The sequence below is a fragment of the Microtus pennsylvanicus genome, chromosome 6 (assembly GCF_037038515.1).
Source record: "Microtus pennsylvanicus isolate mMicPen1 chromosome 6, mMicPen1.hap1, whole genome shotgun sequence".
Taxonomy (NCBI): Eukaryota; Metazoa; Chordata; class Mammalia; order Rodentia; family Cricetidae; genus Microtus; species Microtus pennsylvanicus.
The window spans coordinates 88,720,522-88,734,476 of record NC_134584.1 but is presented as its reverse complement, the minus strand read 5'-3'; the positions used below and the strand labels follow the sequence as shown (position 1 = coordinate 88,734,476).

Genomic DNA, 13,955 nt, shown 5'->3' with positions numbered 1-13,955 from the left:
ACGTGGTATTTGGAGAAAGGACTTGCTTCTCTTTCCCAGTTTTTCCTTGAGAGTATTCAAACCATCTTATGTCAATTACGAGTAGATTGCGTATGGAATGAAACCCAGGCTGGGGACAGGACTCAGCAGAATGCTGTACAGAGCTCTGGGTTCCATCGCCAGCACCACACAGACCAGGTGTGGTGGTTTGTGCCAGCAACTCCAGCAGTTAAAAGGTGGAGGCAGGAGGATCAGAAATTCAAGGTCATGCTGAGCTGTACTGCAAATCTGAGGTCGGCCTGGGATACACAAGACCCTGTTTTCATAAAATAAAATAAAAGGATTTATCTCACTTTATCTAAAAGGAGTTTAGAAGAAGGCAATTCAGGGATGGGGGATGCTTTGCGACCCCTCCTTCATCATTTTCTTGTTGCTTGTCTCTCCTAATGGCTCAGGATGGTTGCAAGAAATCCAGCCACACCAACCTTTTCAGAAGGTCAGCAGGAGGGAGAGAAAAACACAAACAACGGGTCTTCCTTTAAAATCTCTTCCCCAGGTCCCATTCTATTCTTTGGCTCACCCGTCACTTTTCAACCCCACAGTCACATGGCCACACTCTGCACAAAGGAGGCAGAAAGGTCTGTTCCTCCCTCCCTTTTTCCTCCCCTCCCCTCCCTTCATCTCTCTCCCTTTTCTTCCTTGACTGTTTAGAGACATGGTCTCACTATGGAGTCCAAGCTGGCCCTGACTCAAGATCCTCCCAGGTGTTGGAATCACGTGCATGGGCCACCATACCCATAAGGGAGTAGTCTTTTAGTTGGGCATGTTGGCACCTCGAGTAAAGCAGAACTGTGTTAATCAAGATATAAATAGGGCCCAGAGTGCTACCGAACCCCATCGTATCTCTTTGTAGTTCTCCTCTTTGGGATCTTCAGTTCTAAGAAACTGGCCATTCGAAGTCATGGCAGAGGGAGACCACACAACTCATCTCATTGGTCCCTTGATGTGCCCCACCTCCTTCTAGCTTCCAGAGGGTTCCAAGCCTGAACCTATGTGCTTTCTTTCTAGGTGCTCAATATACTATCAAGTGATAGTTATTCCTTGTTTGAGGCTGCCTTGTTTTGTCCCTTGCCAGCCACCATCCCCATCTTAATGGTCGTTTGTGCGGTGTATGCCTTTTTCATTCTGGGGTCCACAGCTCTTGTCGGGATATGCGTGTATATCATATTCATCCCCGTCCAGGTAAGTCAAGGTTGCGCAGTGTAAAATACTTGGCGTTTGTAATTGGCCTGCACGCTTTTGCTGAGTTGAGTGGAGGGCTTCATTTCTGCAACACACACCCAAAGCCCAAACCTTTGAGCACAGGTGTTCATCTTCGGCTGGCCCTGTGTCATTCTCTAAGAACTTGAATTTGAGTGCCCTGGGGGAGGAGGGATGCTCATGCCGTTTGCCAAAGTTCCCATTCTCCTGCCCTTCATTCTATCACGTGGCAGATGCCCAGTGGTTGCCTCCAGGCCAAGGCAGCTGCCACAGGGCAGAGGCAGAACCAGCCTGAGCCTCCCAGCCAAGGCCCCTTAGAGCTCGGCTTGGCGCTATCCTCTGATCCCTGCATTTTTAGGCCAAATGCAATTCAGCAGTTCTCCCTGAACACAGTTGCTTGTACCTTGATTTCAGATGTTTATGGCCAAGCTCAATTCAGCTTTCCGAAGATCCGCAATTTCAGTGACGGACAAGCGAGTTCAGACGATGAATGAGTTTCTAACCTGCATCAAGCTGATTAAAATGTACGCCTGGGAGAAATCATTTATAAACACGATTCACGGTAAGATGAGCAGCTGCTTCGCGAAGCACTTACATGGGTAGAATGTGCTCTTTTAAGGGGTTCCTAAGGCTCTGCAGGACCAGGCATTGCAGCCAGGGGCAGGGGCAGGGCGCTGAAGGTACTCTTGTAGGTCACAGGATTATTTTCAAGGATTGTAGCAATTTTTTAATAGATCCAGACATCTGTTCTAATGAACCCAAGGGTGAGTAGCATATGGTTTCACGTTTTCTAGGGCACAGAAAGTGTAGTGTTGGCCAGTTGCCCTTACAAAAATAATCCACAAACATATTGGAGTGGTAAAGGAGCTGTGTCAGGCTATTGCCTTGACTTAGAAGATGTTTACACAGACACAGACACACACAGACACACACACACACACACCACACAACACACATCACATACCACACAAATCACACACTACACAAATCACATACCACACAAATCACACACTACACACAAACATACACACACTACACCCTTCACACACCATACACACATATACACACACCACACACACATACACATACCACCACACACAAACACCCCCCACACATACACACACCACACATACACCCCCCCACATCACACACAAATCACACAACACACACAAATATACACACGCTACACCCCTCACACACCACACTCATATACACACACACCACACACATCACACAAATCACACACTACATACAAATATACACAACTACACCCCTCACACACCACACTCACATACACACATACACAAATTACCACATACACACACCACAATACACCTCCACTCCACACACAAATTACACATCACACACAAATATACACACACTATACCTCTCACACACCACACTCACATACATACCACACACACATACACACACAGCACACACACCCACCCACCCACATCACACACACACACACACACACACACACACACACACACATACACACACACAATCTCTCCTTGATCCCAGTGACTTTTTGTCCTTAAATGGCCCACTGACACAGTGTTTCTTGAGCAGCTATGAGGATGCATTTGTAGACTTTTTGTTCCAGGTGATATTAAGCTTTTTTCAGACAAATCTAAATGTAAACTTTCCCTCCCTCCCCAGCATTGTTTTACTTAAGGCAGAGCTGGGGAGAGTCTATGCCCTTCTTCCCTTCCTCCTGTCACTCAGTCCCACACCAGGCCAGGCTGGAGAACCCACTGGCAGGTGGGCACTGGAGAGCTGCAGGGTTTATGGCCTTTGCCTCAAGCGCTTTCACTCCCCACACTCCAAAGACCCAGGGACTCCAGATCTCTTCTAACGGAAGCACAGCTTTTCTGGCTCTCAGATGGAACCCAGGATTCTCCCTTCCCTGTAGACCCTGGAGGTCCATGGAAGGGCAGACAGGCTCCCCTCAGGAGAGTTAGCAGGGGATAGAAGGTCTCTTGAGTGACGCTCACACAGGGTGGGGCTGTCCAGGCCTGCCGCACCAGCTCTCACACCCCCTCCTGCATGTGTCCTTTGCTTTGAAGCCGATGCCCTACAGGCTTGTCCATCACAAGTGTCCTTCCCTAACTGACACGGACCCCCAAAATACCCAGCTCCGAGATGCACTCTGGATCCCTTGAGAAGGGCAGCCAGGCTGTAGCAGGCAATCCCCAACCTTCTCTGTGAGGAGGCAGGAGGCTCTCCCGGCTGTCCTTCAGCAGCTGCAGGGGTTATACCACTAAGTGGACCCCTTAACTGCGGGGACAATTACAGAGTTGCCGATGTCACTCCAGGGCCAGAGTCACTGCTCCTGTCAGCTCTAGGATCTGCCCTCATGTCTAGGCATCAGCGTAAAATTGGGGTGAAGCTGTACTTGTGTTTTGGGGACTGGTTCTGGAAAACCTGCTTCGGCTCGCGTGGTGGTGCAGGCTTATACTTCAGTTCTTAGGAGACAGGAGGATTGCAAGGCCTGTAGTGGCTTGGACTGCACAGTGAGACATTGGGTCCCTTCACCCTGAGCAAAACAAAACAAAACAACCCCCAGAGATAATGTCAAATAAACAAACTTTGCCCCTAAGACAGGAGAAAACCTGTCCTTCATTGATGCAGATCCCCTGGCTGGAACAGCAGCCACTCAATAGCCCTTCTTTGAAGGTGCAGAAATATTTCCTTCACACTCTAAATTTAATTCAATTTCATTTCATTTCATTTCATTTCATTTCATTCTGATTCCATTGGACTTAATTCAGTGTAGCTCAAGTCAGAGTGTTTCAATGACTATAGATCAAATTCCTACCATTTGCAGACCCCTGGAGCTGCCCAAATGGCTGGGAGAGGGGTTTCCACGGTTAAGGTTCAGGGGGAAGTGCAGAGTTTAGCTCGAAAATAGCCCCTAAGTTTGTTGGCTCCAGACATATCCAGAACCCATCTGCTTCTCTCCATCCCATGACTGTCCTGGGCCAAGCCAGAGGTCATGCAGAAGCAGCAGCAGCAGCCCACCTCTCGCCCCCAGCAGCCACTCAGAAGCCACCCAGCAGCTACCTCTCACTTCCCAGCAGCCACCTCTCACTTCCCAGAAGCCACCCTTCTTCCTCCAGAGTGACATTTTAAAGTACCAGTCACTGCCTCTCCCCTGCTAAAATTCCTTAATTTCTTAACTCACTCAGAGCATTCAAATTTAGATCCTTCTAGTGAAATCCAACTCCTTCCTTGGCTCGGTAGATCTGGCATCTGGGGACCTCATTTTCCCGTTACGTTACCTTTGGTGACTTTACTCCAGTCAAGAGGACCTCTGTTTGTCTCAGGAGCATCACACCATACTCCTTCATGTTTCAAGCTCCTTGCTCTGCCGTTTCCTCCGTTAGGTGTTCCTTTAGGCTTTGTGTTTACCTTGGGTCTCCCCCCAATTGCTGGCTTCCAGAGACCACCTGGACCAGGGTTCCAAAGCATCCTGCCAGTGTCCCTTTATCATCACTTAGCTCTGGCTATTTCTTTCTGGCCACCCAACACACTTTGGTTTTATTATCACTGTTGTTTTCCCTTTACAACAGTGTTTTAGGGCTGCCCAGCCCATGCTGGCCTCCACGCCCAGATCCTTTTACCTCAGCTTCCCAAATGGTGGAATTGCACACATTTACTTCTATTTTTCCTTATTGCCCATCTTCCTCACTGGGAGAGGGCTGTGACTCTGCTTCCTCTGTGTCCCCAGCCCAAGGCATAGCACCTGTCGTATAGTAGACACCAAATGCAAACTCCCTGAATGGTTGAAAATATGTTTGACAGATCATTCTGTAAGGTAAAGTGGGGAGAGTACCACCAATAACCCGAGAGAAGCTTGGCAGTGAAGGCTGATGGGAAGCCCCCTGGTAGAAGCCAAGGTGCGAACGCTGTGGGTTCTTGAGGTGAAAGGCTCCTGAACAGTAGAGCCTCGGATTCAATATTGAAATGGAAAACAACTTCCCCTGCTGAGCAGGTCCTGTTGTGTCCAGAACTGGCTTCTCCTTGTCCTAGTAGTTAGAAGAATTTGGGACCTGGTGAGGTAAGGACAATACGTGGCGGCCACAGCGCTTGTGTGAAAGTGCTTTTGCCTAGCATTAGGTTGATTCCTATAAAACCCAGGGGAGTAGTGCAGAGTCCTGGGACACCTGGCAGGGGCCCCACCTTGGATGTCTCTAGGCAACTAGAGGTGCCTGTGACTCTGCAATACTTACAGACATCCTTTTTAAACTCCTTCCCTGCATCTAAACTTAGGGAGCTAGCATGTAAAAATTCAACCATGGAGTATGAACAGTTGAAGAGCAAGCCATGTGAGGCTCCCTGGGCCCAGACAGAACTTTCCATTCTTCATGCTCTACCCTCTTGCTCTGGGCTCAGCTATGCTCACTCTTATCATGTGTAGTCCTGGTCTGACCCCTGTAGACATCTGGTTTATGGCTCAGTCTATGGAGGAAGGGATCTCGGAAACCACCAGCTTGCAGGAGCGCTGAGAGCCTGCTGCTGCTGGGTTTTTGTCCTGGGGTTTTGGCATTTTACATTTCACCCTCATTTGGAGGAGAATCAGGCAAAAATAATTTGTGTCTTTTCATTGTATTGTTAACTATTCTATTGCTGCTAAGGCAGCTCTTAGGAGAGATAATTTAACTAGGAACTTGTTTACAGTTTCAAAGTGTTAGTCCACGATCGTTATGGCAGGGAGAATCATGGCAGGTAGGCAGGTATGGTGCTGGGGCAGTAGCTGAGAGTTTACATCCTGATCTGTGGGCAGCAGGGAGGGGATGGACAAGACTGGGCCTGGCATGGGTTTTTGAAACCTCAGAGCCAACCTGCAGTGACACACCTGCTTCAATAAGGCCCCCATCTACTCCAGCAAGGCCACACCTCCTAATCCTTCTCAAACTGTTCCACTAACTGGGACCAAGCATTCAACCATACACACGTATAGGCGCCTTTCTCATTCAAGCCTGCATATCTGTCTTTCTTTTTGCTTGTGCGCATGCGTGTGTGTGTATGTAGTTTGCAGTATGTATGCATGAGTGCATGTATGTGGAAGCCTGAAGCTGACATTTGGTGATGTCTTCCTTGATCTCTCTTCACCATATCCATAGAGGCAGGGTCTCGCACTGAACCTGGAACCTACTATCCTGGCTAGTCTAGCTAACCAGCTTGTTCCAGAGACTCACTGCCCTGTCTTCTGAGTGCCAGGATGTCAGGCAGTAACCCTTCCCGTACAGATTTTAGGTGGGATCTCAGGACCCAAATTCTGGTCATAACACTCACATGGCAACACATTTTTGCCTGTTGAGCCTTTTCCGCAGCCTGGGAGGGATGCGTTTCTTAATATTAGGATTTGGCATGCGAAATAAAATCACCCCCGATTGCCTTCTCTTTTGCAGATATAAGAAAGAGAGAGAAAAATCTACTGAAAAAGGCTGGCTATGTCCAAAGTGGAAACTCGGCCCTGGCTCCCATCGTGTCCACCATAGCCATCGTGTCGACCTTCACCTGCCACATCTTCCTGAAGCGCACGCTCACTGCCCCTGTGGTAAGAGCTCCCCCGGCAGATGCTCTGCTTCCAGACAGCTCAGTCTCAGCTGAGGGCCGTGCTCTACAAAGCCAGCTCCCCGAAACCACAACTCCCAAACTCACCCCTATCCTTGGCGAGGCCCCGGTGAGAAGCCCCTTTCCAACTTGGTCATGCGTGGCATTACAGCTCCCAGTTGTCAAGGATCAAGCATAGCTAAGTTCATACACAGCACCCAAATCAGGGACTTCAGGGGGGTCATGATGCAAAGCAGATGCTTTTGCTGGGCCATCCTCTGCTAACTCCATCAACACGCGCATTATTTTTTGTATGTGAAAGGAGTGGTTTCATTTTCAGGCTCTTTGGACTGTAAGGCTTCGGACCCAGTTGTGAACTCAAAGCCAGGATGAGTGGCAAGAGTGTTCTGCCTGAGTAGAACACTGCTCAGTTATTGTGACTGCTTTTGATGATCACACACACACACACACACACACACACACACACACACACACACACACTTTCTCCTCTAGTTCTATTACATCAAACAAATGAAGCTGAAACCAATCGATGTTAATTTTTCTGACATGATAGTTTAGAAGAAAACAAGATCGAAAACAGATCTCTGGATTCAGAATCTTTTTTGTTCCCCCCCTCTGCTAGGGTCATGGCACCCGAGATTGGCTCCCAGGTCTATCAGGTAGCCTGTTAGCTATGTCTTTTGAGATCTAGGTTTTTGTTTTGGTGTGTGTGTGTGTGTATGTGTCAAGGGGGTACTTTTTGATTTAGGGAGTTAGGACGAGATGTAATGATGTCATGGGAGTATCCATTGTTATCCTCTTAGCAATGTGGAATTTGCTTTAACATGCTGCCTGTCCACAGGGTTTGTTTGGCAGCAGACATCACTTGAGATTTGCTAGAGGAAGCTGTATTTTCTTTCTTTCTTTCTTTCTTTCTTTCTTTCTTTCTTTCTTTCTTTCTTTCTTTCTATCTTTTTTGGTTTTTCAAGACAGGGTTTCTCTGTGTAGCTTGACTGTCCTGGAACTCCCTTTATAGATCAAATTGGCCTCAAACTCACAGAGAGCCACCTATCTCTGCCTCCTGGATGCTGGGATTAAAGGCATGAGCCACCAGTGCCTGGCGAGAATGTTATTAATTTCTTAAATGGGGTGGAAAGAAGCTAATAGTTGAAGTCAGACACATGAGAAGATGGCATTTGAGAGAGAGATGAAATTATGCATCCCGGCGCAGCCACGGAAAGCTTCAGTGAGGCGCTCCAATACCCAGAGATACTGCATAGAGCTCTGAGGGAAAACCCCTACAGTCCTCAACTTTGGAGCTGTGCACTCTGGAGAAAGATGCTGTGGCCCCAGAGGGTCAGATGCTGCTGACTGACTTAAGGGAGGAAGTGAGTTAGTCAAATCTACGCAGGGCTTTGAATGAGTGGTCTTGGTTTGAAGAAAGACATACTATGGATGGATATGCATGAAGCTAGCTAGGGGATAGTCTTCCTTATGAATTGACAAGGGGGTACATTTCCCACCATTCTTGTGAAAATTCCCAAAGCGAGATAGATTACAAAATCACTGCCCGCCCCCACATTGCCAGCTCATGGTTTCTGAGCCATGAAATGAAAAAGCGTTCCTCTGTGAATCCCAACTGTGCCACTGTTTCTTAGGTTAGTAAGTACAGACCCCCATGGATAGAACAGCTTGGAGCCAAAGTAACTTGCAGTCCTAAACCCGCGATCCTCTCTTTCCTTCTTCAGGCCTTTAGTGTGATTGCCATGTTTAATGTAATGAAGTTTTCCATTGCAATCTTGCCTTTCTCGGTCAAAGCAGTGGCCGAAGCCAGTGTCTCTCTAAAGAGAATGAAGGTATAACTAACACTGGGTGAGTAGGGAAGAGATCTCGTTTCTGGGAGGGGCGGGTGATGCTTGGAAGGGGGGATGCTGTTCAGGTCTGCTGGGGGGCTTGGTCAGGCCTGTGGCTGCGTGGACATGACGCCGGAATAGTCAGTGTGCAGACGGGAGAATGAGTGTTGACAGTTTCGAAGGAGGTCTGATGGTGGGGGAGATGACAAAACATCCACGGGGGGAGTGCTGCTAACCTCCCCAGCTCGTGCGAGGCGTGATTCTAATTCGCTCCAGCAGTGCGAATGGCCTTTGCACCGAGTCAGCCCCTGTTTGTCCTGTGACGAGTGTGGGGACATGCACCACTCCTCAGGGTCATCGTTTAGGCACTCTATCTATCTACCCATCAAAGACAATCTGAGGCATGTAAGCAATGAAAAGAGGGAAGAGAGAGATAGTCTTTATCCTTAGGAGCTCTCGTTCTGGTACAGGACCAACTGCTCTAGTATGTTACGTACATGGTAAGGTGAAAGTGAGAAGCAAGAATAGCTTTTCATGGCTTGAGGTATAGGCAGAACAAGGAGAAGGACAATCTTGCCCATGGAATGACAGTTGTCTGTGAAATCTGGAGTTATCTCAAGCATCCTGGGTCCCTGCACCCACTTTTTTTTTGCTTCTCAATGGTCTAGAGTCCTGTAGAGACTGTCCAGGCGATGAGGAGAGAGGCACTCTTGTAAGACGGGACCGGCAGACTCTCTGTTGCCCCTATAGGTACAAGAATCAACAGTGCTTCCTTCACTCTGTATGCCCATTCTGGAAGACAAGGAAAGGTGGTTTAGATTCAAGGAAGGGTGCTATTTCTTCAATCCTCTACCTTCGCACTGTCCCACCGCCTTCATTAAAGTCTCCATCCTTTGCCCTCTGAGCTCACAGTGACTTATAGACCAGTCCTCCATTTCCAAAGCTGCCTTCCTCAAATTATCATTATGCTCAGCTCCCAAAGAGCCATTGAATTACTGGTGTACCAGCCAGCACTCAGCCGCATGGAATCTGTGAACTCTGGTCTCTTCCCGGACTGCACCTGAGCCCTTATCTCTGGCTCCGCAGTTTCTCCACCTTTGTTTCCAATTCTGTTTCTGCCTTGAGCTCTGTGAGTCACCAATCCCATCAAGTCCATGGCTTATTTCCTGACCTGCCCACCTACCCGGACCATGCTTTGCAAGCTTCCTTGTGTGCCGTCTGGCCTCGACTCACGCTTCCTGCTTTCTCCTCTGCCTCTTCTCTGCCTGTACGGTGCCTGCACAGACTCAGCTCGGGCACCAAACACATGGACCTCCAAAGAGGGGAATCGTGTGTCCCTTCTCTGGCCATGACACTGCACTGCACTGATCCTTCATGTCCCCTTCTCACAAACAAGTTTTCCAAGGTCGGGAGTTCTTCCTTATTGATGAGTGTGTTTCTACTTCTACCCCACAGGCTGACACAGACCATTTAGTAACTCGCAAATGTTTTGTTGAGTGGAATGGGGAAGAGAACAAAGAGACCGAACAGGGACCCTGGTTTCTTATGTTTCAGTGTCAAACAGTGAAGCCCATCCCCCACGGGCAGATGAGGATGAAATATAGCTCGATCAGCATTCTCCAATGTGGGTGACCCACATAGGTCTCGGGGTTAAAAGACACCTGTCCCAGATAGTTTGAGTCGGTGGACTATTTCTGCTTCAGTACTCCTGGGGGAATAACTTCGGGTCAGCCCTGAATGTCCTAGGTAGAAATGTCAAGAGTATAATTTGGGGTCATTAGAAGATGTATTGGGAGGACGGATGACAAATGCATGACATCTGCCCATTTACTGTTGTCTCTTTCATCTTAGAAAATTCTCATAGCCAAAAGTCCCCCATCTTACATCACCCAACCGGAAGACCCGGACACTATCCTGCTTTTAGCAAATGCCACCCTGACATGGGAGCAAGAAGTCAATAGGAGAAGTGACTCGCCCAAGGCCCAAGACCAGAAAAGGTCTATTTTCAAGAAACAGAGGCAAGAGCTGTACAGTGAGCCAAGTCCGTCAGCTCAGGGGGTTGCTAGCCCCGAGTGGCAAAGTGGTGGCCCCAAGTCAGTTCTACACAACATCAGCTTTGTGGTGAGAAAGGTGGGTGTGTCGGTCAGTTTTGTATCACGGTAATTAATGACGGGCTAAGCTTTGGGAGTCTGGGGAGATGGCTCATTGGTAAAGTGCTTGCCGTGCGAACCTAAGGACTTGAGTTGGGAGCCCCAGTACCTATATAAAAAGCTAGGTACAGCCGCGCATGCCTGAAATCCCAGCACTGGAGAGGCAGGGACACGGGGATCCCTGGGTTCATATAACCAAATCAGGGTCAGTGAGAGACTTTACATCAAAATATAAGGTGAAAGGTGATAGAGGAAAAAAACACCATGTCTCTTCTGGTTTACACTGGGAATGGGGTAAGAGGGAAACAGAGAGGAGGGGAGAGAGAGAGAGGAGAGAGACTTTTGACTCAGTTTTGGAGAGTACAGTTCAAGATCAGGCTGTGGGCCTCTAGTGAAGGCAGTCCAACCACTGCTCTATCTTATGACTGAGGAAACTGAGGCACAAGACAGCTAAATAACAAGGACCAGCCAGCAACTGAAGGAAGACTGCACCCTTGTGGCTTCTAACTCAATCTGTGTTCTTTGTTTGTTCGTTTGTTTCAAGACAGGAAGGATCTCACTGTAAGGTCCAGGTTATTCAGGTCCTCATCTTTGTCCTGCCTCAGCCTCTAGTCTGAACTCAGCTCCCCCTCTTCCCCCAACCCTACTCTTGCTCACCACAAAATCCTGCTTTTGTACAAAATACAGTGCAACGTTTTTTGTTTGTTTGTTTAACCAGTCCGGCAAGGGGGTGGGACTGAGCCACTGAGCCAAGCCAGCCAGGCACCATGGTTCTTTCTTCCCTCAAGAGTGAGCATTGGGCTGGGTGGTGGTGGCACATTGCCTTTAATCCCAGTACTTGGGAGGCAGAGGCGGGTGGATTTCTGTGAGTTCAAGGCCAACCTGGTATACAAGAGCTAGTTCCAGAACAGGCTCCAAAACTATAGCGAAACTCTGTCTCAAAAAACAAAACCAAAGAGTGAGCATTGTAGTCCAAGGGAGCACTTGGCCTCCTTTGGCTCCTCCTGTCTGCATCTTGTTACACTGGGAACCTGACAATGGCATTGAGAAGGTGGTGTTGATTTTGCTGCGGCAGACTCAGCATTAATCTTGTGCCTAGTGATGTATAATCTGCCATCTCGTTGACCGCTTTTCCCCACGCAAATACTGCAGAAGGAGAAGCTCCGTAGCCAAAGACTGGCCCCTCTTGCAACTAGCAAGACCATCTGCTACATACTTCCTGGAAATGGTATCTAATGTTTGGTGGGCCCAGTGCCATGGAGCTCGGATCTCGGTTGTGTTTTGCTCCAGATAAAGCACTACTTTCTTGTAGCTCTCCCCTGCCTCTGGGGGCAGCACCCGAATTTCTTGAGACAGCTCAGAAAACTGCTGTCACCTGAGGAAACTCTTTGTAGTCCTCTAACTGCTGTGCACTGTTCTATCTTCCATAGATGGTAGTGTCTGGATTTGTGCATCTGCGGTTTTCTCTGGGTCACCAGCTCACAAGAAATGACATGGAGACTTATTATTAGTTACGAAATCTTGGTGGCCTTAGCTTAGGCTTTTCCTGCTGGTTCTTATATCTTGAATTAACCCATTTATTTTAATCTATGTTCTGTCATGTGGCTCATTACCTCATCTCTCCATACCTGCCCCTGCTGCTTCCTCCAGTTCTCTCTCGCTGTCTCTCTCTCTCTCTGTCTCTGTCTCTCTCTGTGCCCAGAAGTCTCACCTATACCTCCTGCCTATTGGTCGGTCAGTTTCTTTTTATTACACCAATCTCAGCAATACATTTTTCACAACATGCATCAAAGTCCCAGGCAGCATTTTGTGAAGTAGTTCCCGGCCCCAGCCACTTACAGCTACTTTACCTTGGGCGTGTAGCCTCAGCTCTGAAGAGTCTGTCTCTTTGCCTGTCCTCTTCACACGTTGGTTGTGAGAGCAGAGAAGCTGCATTCAAAATGCTTAGCTCACGGTGAGCTCCGGCTGCCGTTAGCAACCGCTGCCCTCCTTCCCTTTAACAATCACAGCGAGCCTAAGTGTTGCCCTTACAAGTTCTAAATTCAGGCCCTCTGCGTGGCTCCAAATTTAGCTCCATGATTCCATTAGTCGCTGTCCTCCAGGATGAGATCAAGGCATGCTATTCCGAGTTACACCCTTAGCCCCGAGCCCACACCTGGTGCAAGGTTCTTAATAATGTTTGGTGGCTGAGAAGGAAATAATGAGACACCCAGAAGATGCAGGCCTCCTGGGGCTCATTCTGAAAAAAAAAATGTGCCTTGGAGGCTCTTGCCTTTCCCCAAAGAAAGGTCAGGACCCAATAGAGTCTTATATGGAAGCCTTCATGAAGCTGACCTCCGCCAAGGCTCCATAACTGGCCTCATCATCTTGAAGAGATACTGTGATTTACAGGGCCAGCTTCACATACTTGCAGCTTTGACACCATGGGTTCCGTGGGACAGGGACTTCATCTGTCCTGATCATGGTGTGTGAGATTCCATAAAGATGAGTTAAAGAAGTTATTGATGACAGACACCATGCCAGATGTGACAGAAGATGGTGAGCTTGTCTAATCTAGTTTGGGGTGGGAAAGGAGTCATATTTGGCTCCATACTGAATGCCTCTCAGTTTTAAAGGGTTGCAGTAGGTCTGTTTATAAATGTTCTAGAATGTTCCATGTGCAACCTCTGTTCAGACACAGAAGCAGACAGGCTATCTGCCTCTTTCCCCCTGGGGCTATGTGACCCCTGCCTTGCCTCTTTCAGGTCTTGCTCAAATGTCACCTGTGACAAGTGTTGTCCATGGCTCATGTCCATGCTTGGGACCTTTAAGTGTCCATGTCCACCTTCCACCCACAGAGTCTAAGACTTTGACAGGCAGTGGAGGGGTGTTGGGTGTCATCCGAATCTTTGCTCACTTTCCCAGAGTTGCTGGAGCTTCTCTGCAGCCTGGAGCTTCATTTGCCTCCTGTCTGGGCTAATTTAACAGAGCATGGTTTACGGGTGTCATTCTTCGCCTGAATCATCCTTCTCTCTCCCGGTGCTGCCTGCACCTCCCAGACAAGCTGCTTCCACTCCAAGGCTCACGCAGCAGGCGCTGCTGGGCCAGCACAAAGGAATGGGTCAGCTTTCTAGGAACTGTCCCTTGATCCTCCGGTCCCACCCTCTCA

General features: G+C 48.5%; 1 protein-coding gene and 1 long non-coding RNA gene across 2 annotated transcripts in view; one reads left to right on the top strand and one right to left on the bottom strand.

Moving 5' to 3' along the window:
- LOC142852227 (ATP-binding cassette sub-family C member 12) overlaps positions 1 to 13,955 on the top strand; it is a 66,866-nt gene that overhangs the window by 16,225 nt on the left and 36,686 nt on the right. The window contains exons 7-11 of the mRNA XM_075976782.1: positions 1,048 to 1,221; positions 1,654 to 1,801; positions 6,660 to 6,808; positions 8,553 to 8,660; positions 10,509 to 10,787. Of these exons, the coding sequence (XP_075832897.1) occupies positions 1,048 to 1,221; positions 1,654 to 1,801; positions 6,660 to 6,808; positions 8,553 to 8,660; positions 10,509 to 10,787 (858 nt within the window). The remainder of the gene's footprint in view (positions 1 to 1,047; positions 1,222 to 1,653; positions 1,802 to 6,659; positions 6,809 to 8,552; positions 8,661 to 10,508; positions 10,788 to 13,955) is intronic.
- On the bottom strand, positions 7,358 to 12,821 carry LOC142852228 (uncharacterized). Its single transcript, XR_012910944.1, has 2 exons — positions 12,658 to 12,821; positions 7,358 to 9,449 (listed from the first exon to the last, which is right to left on the bottom strand). It is a non-coding gene; the product is annotated as an uncharacterized LOC142852228 (long non-coding RNA).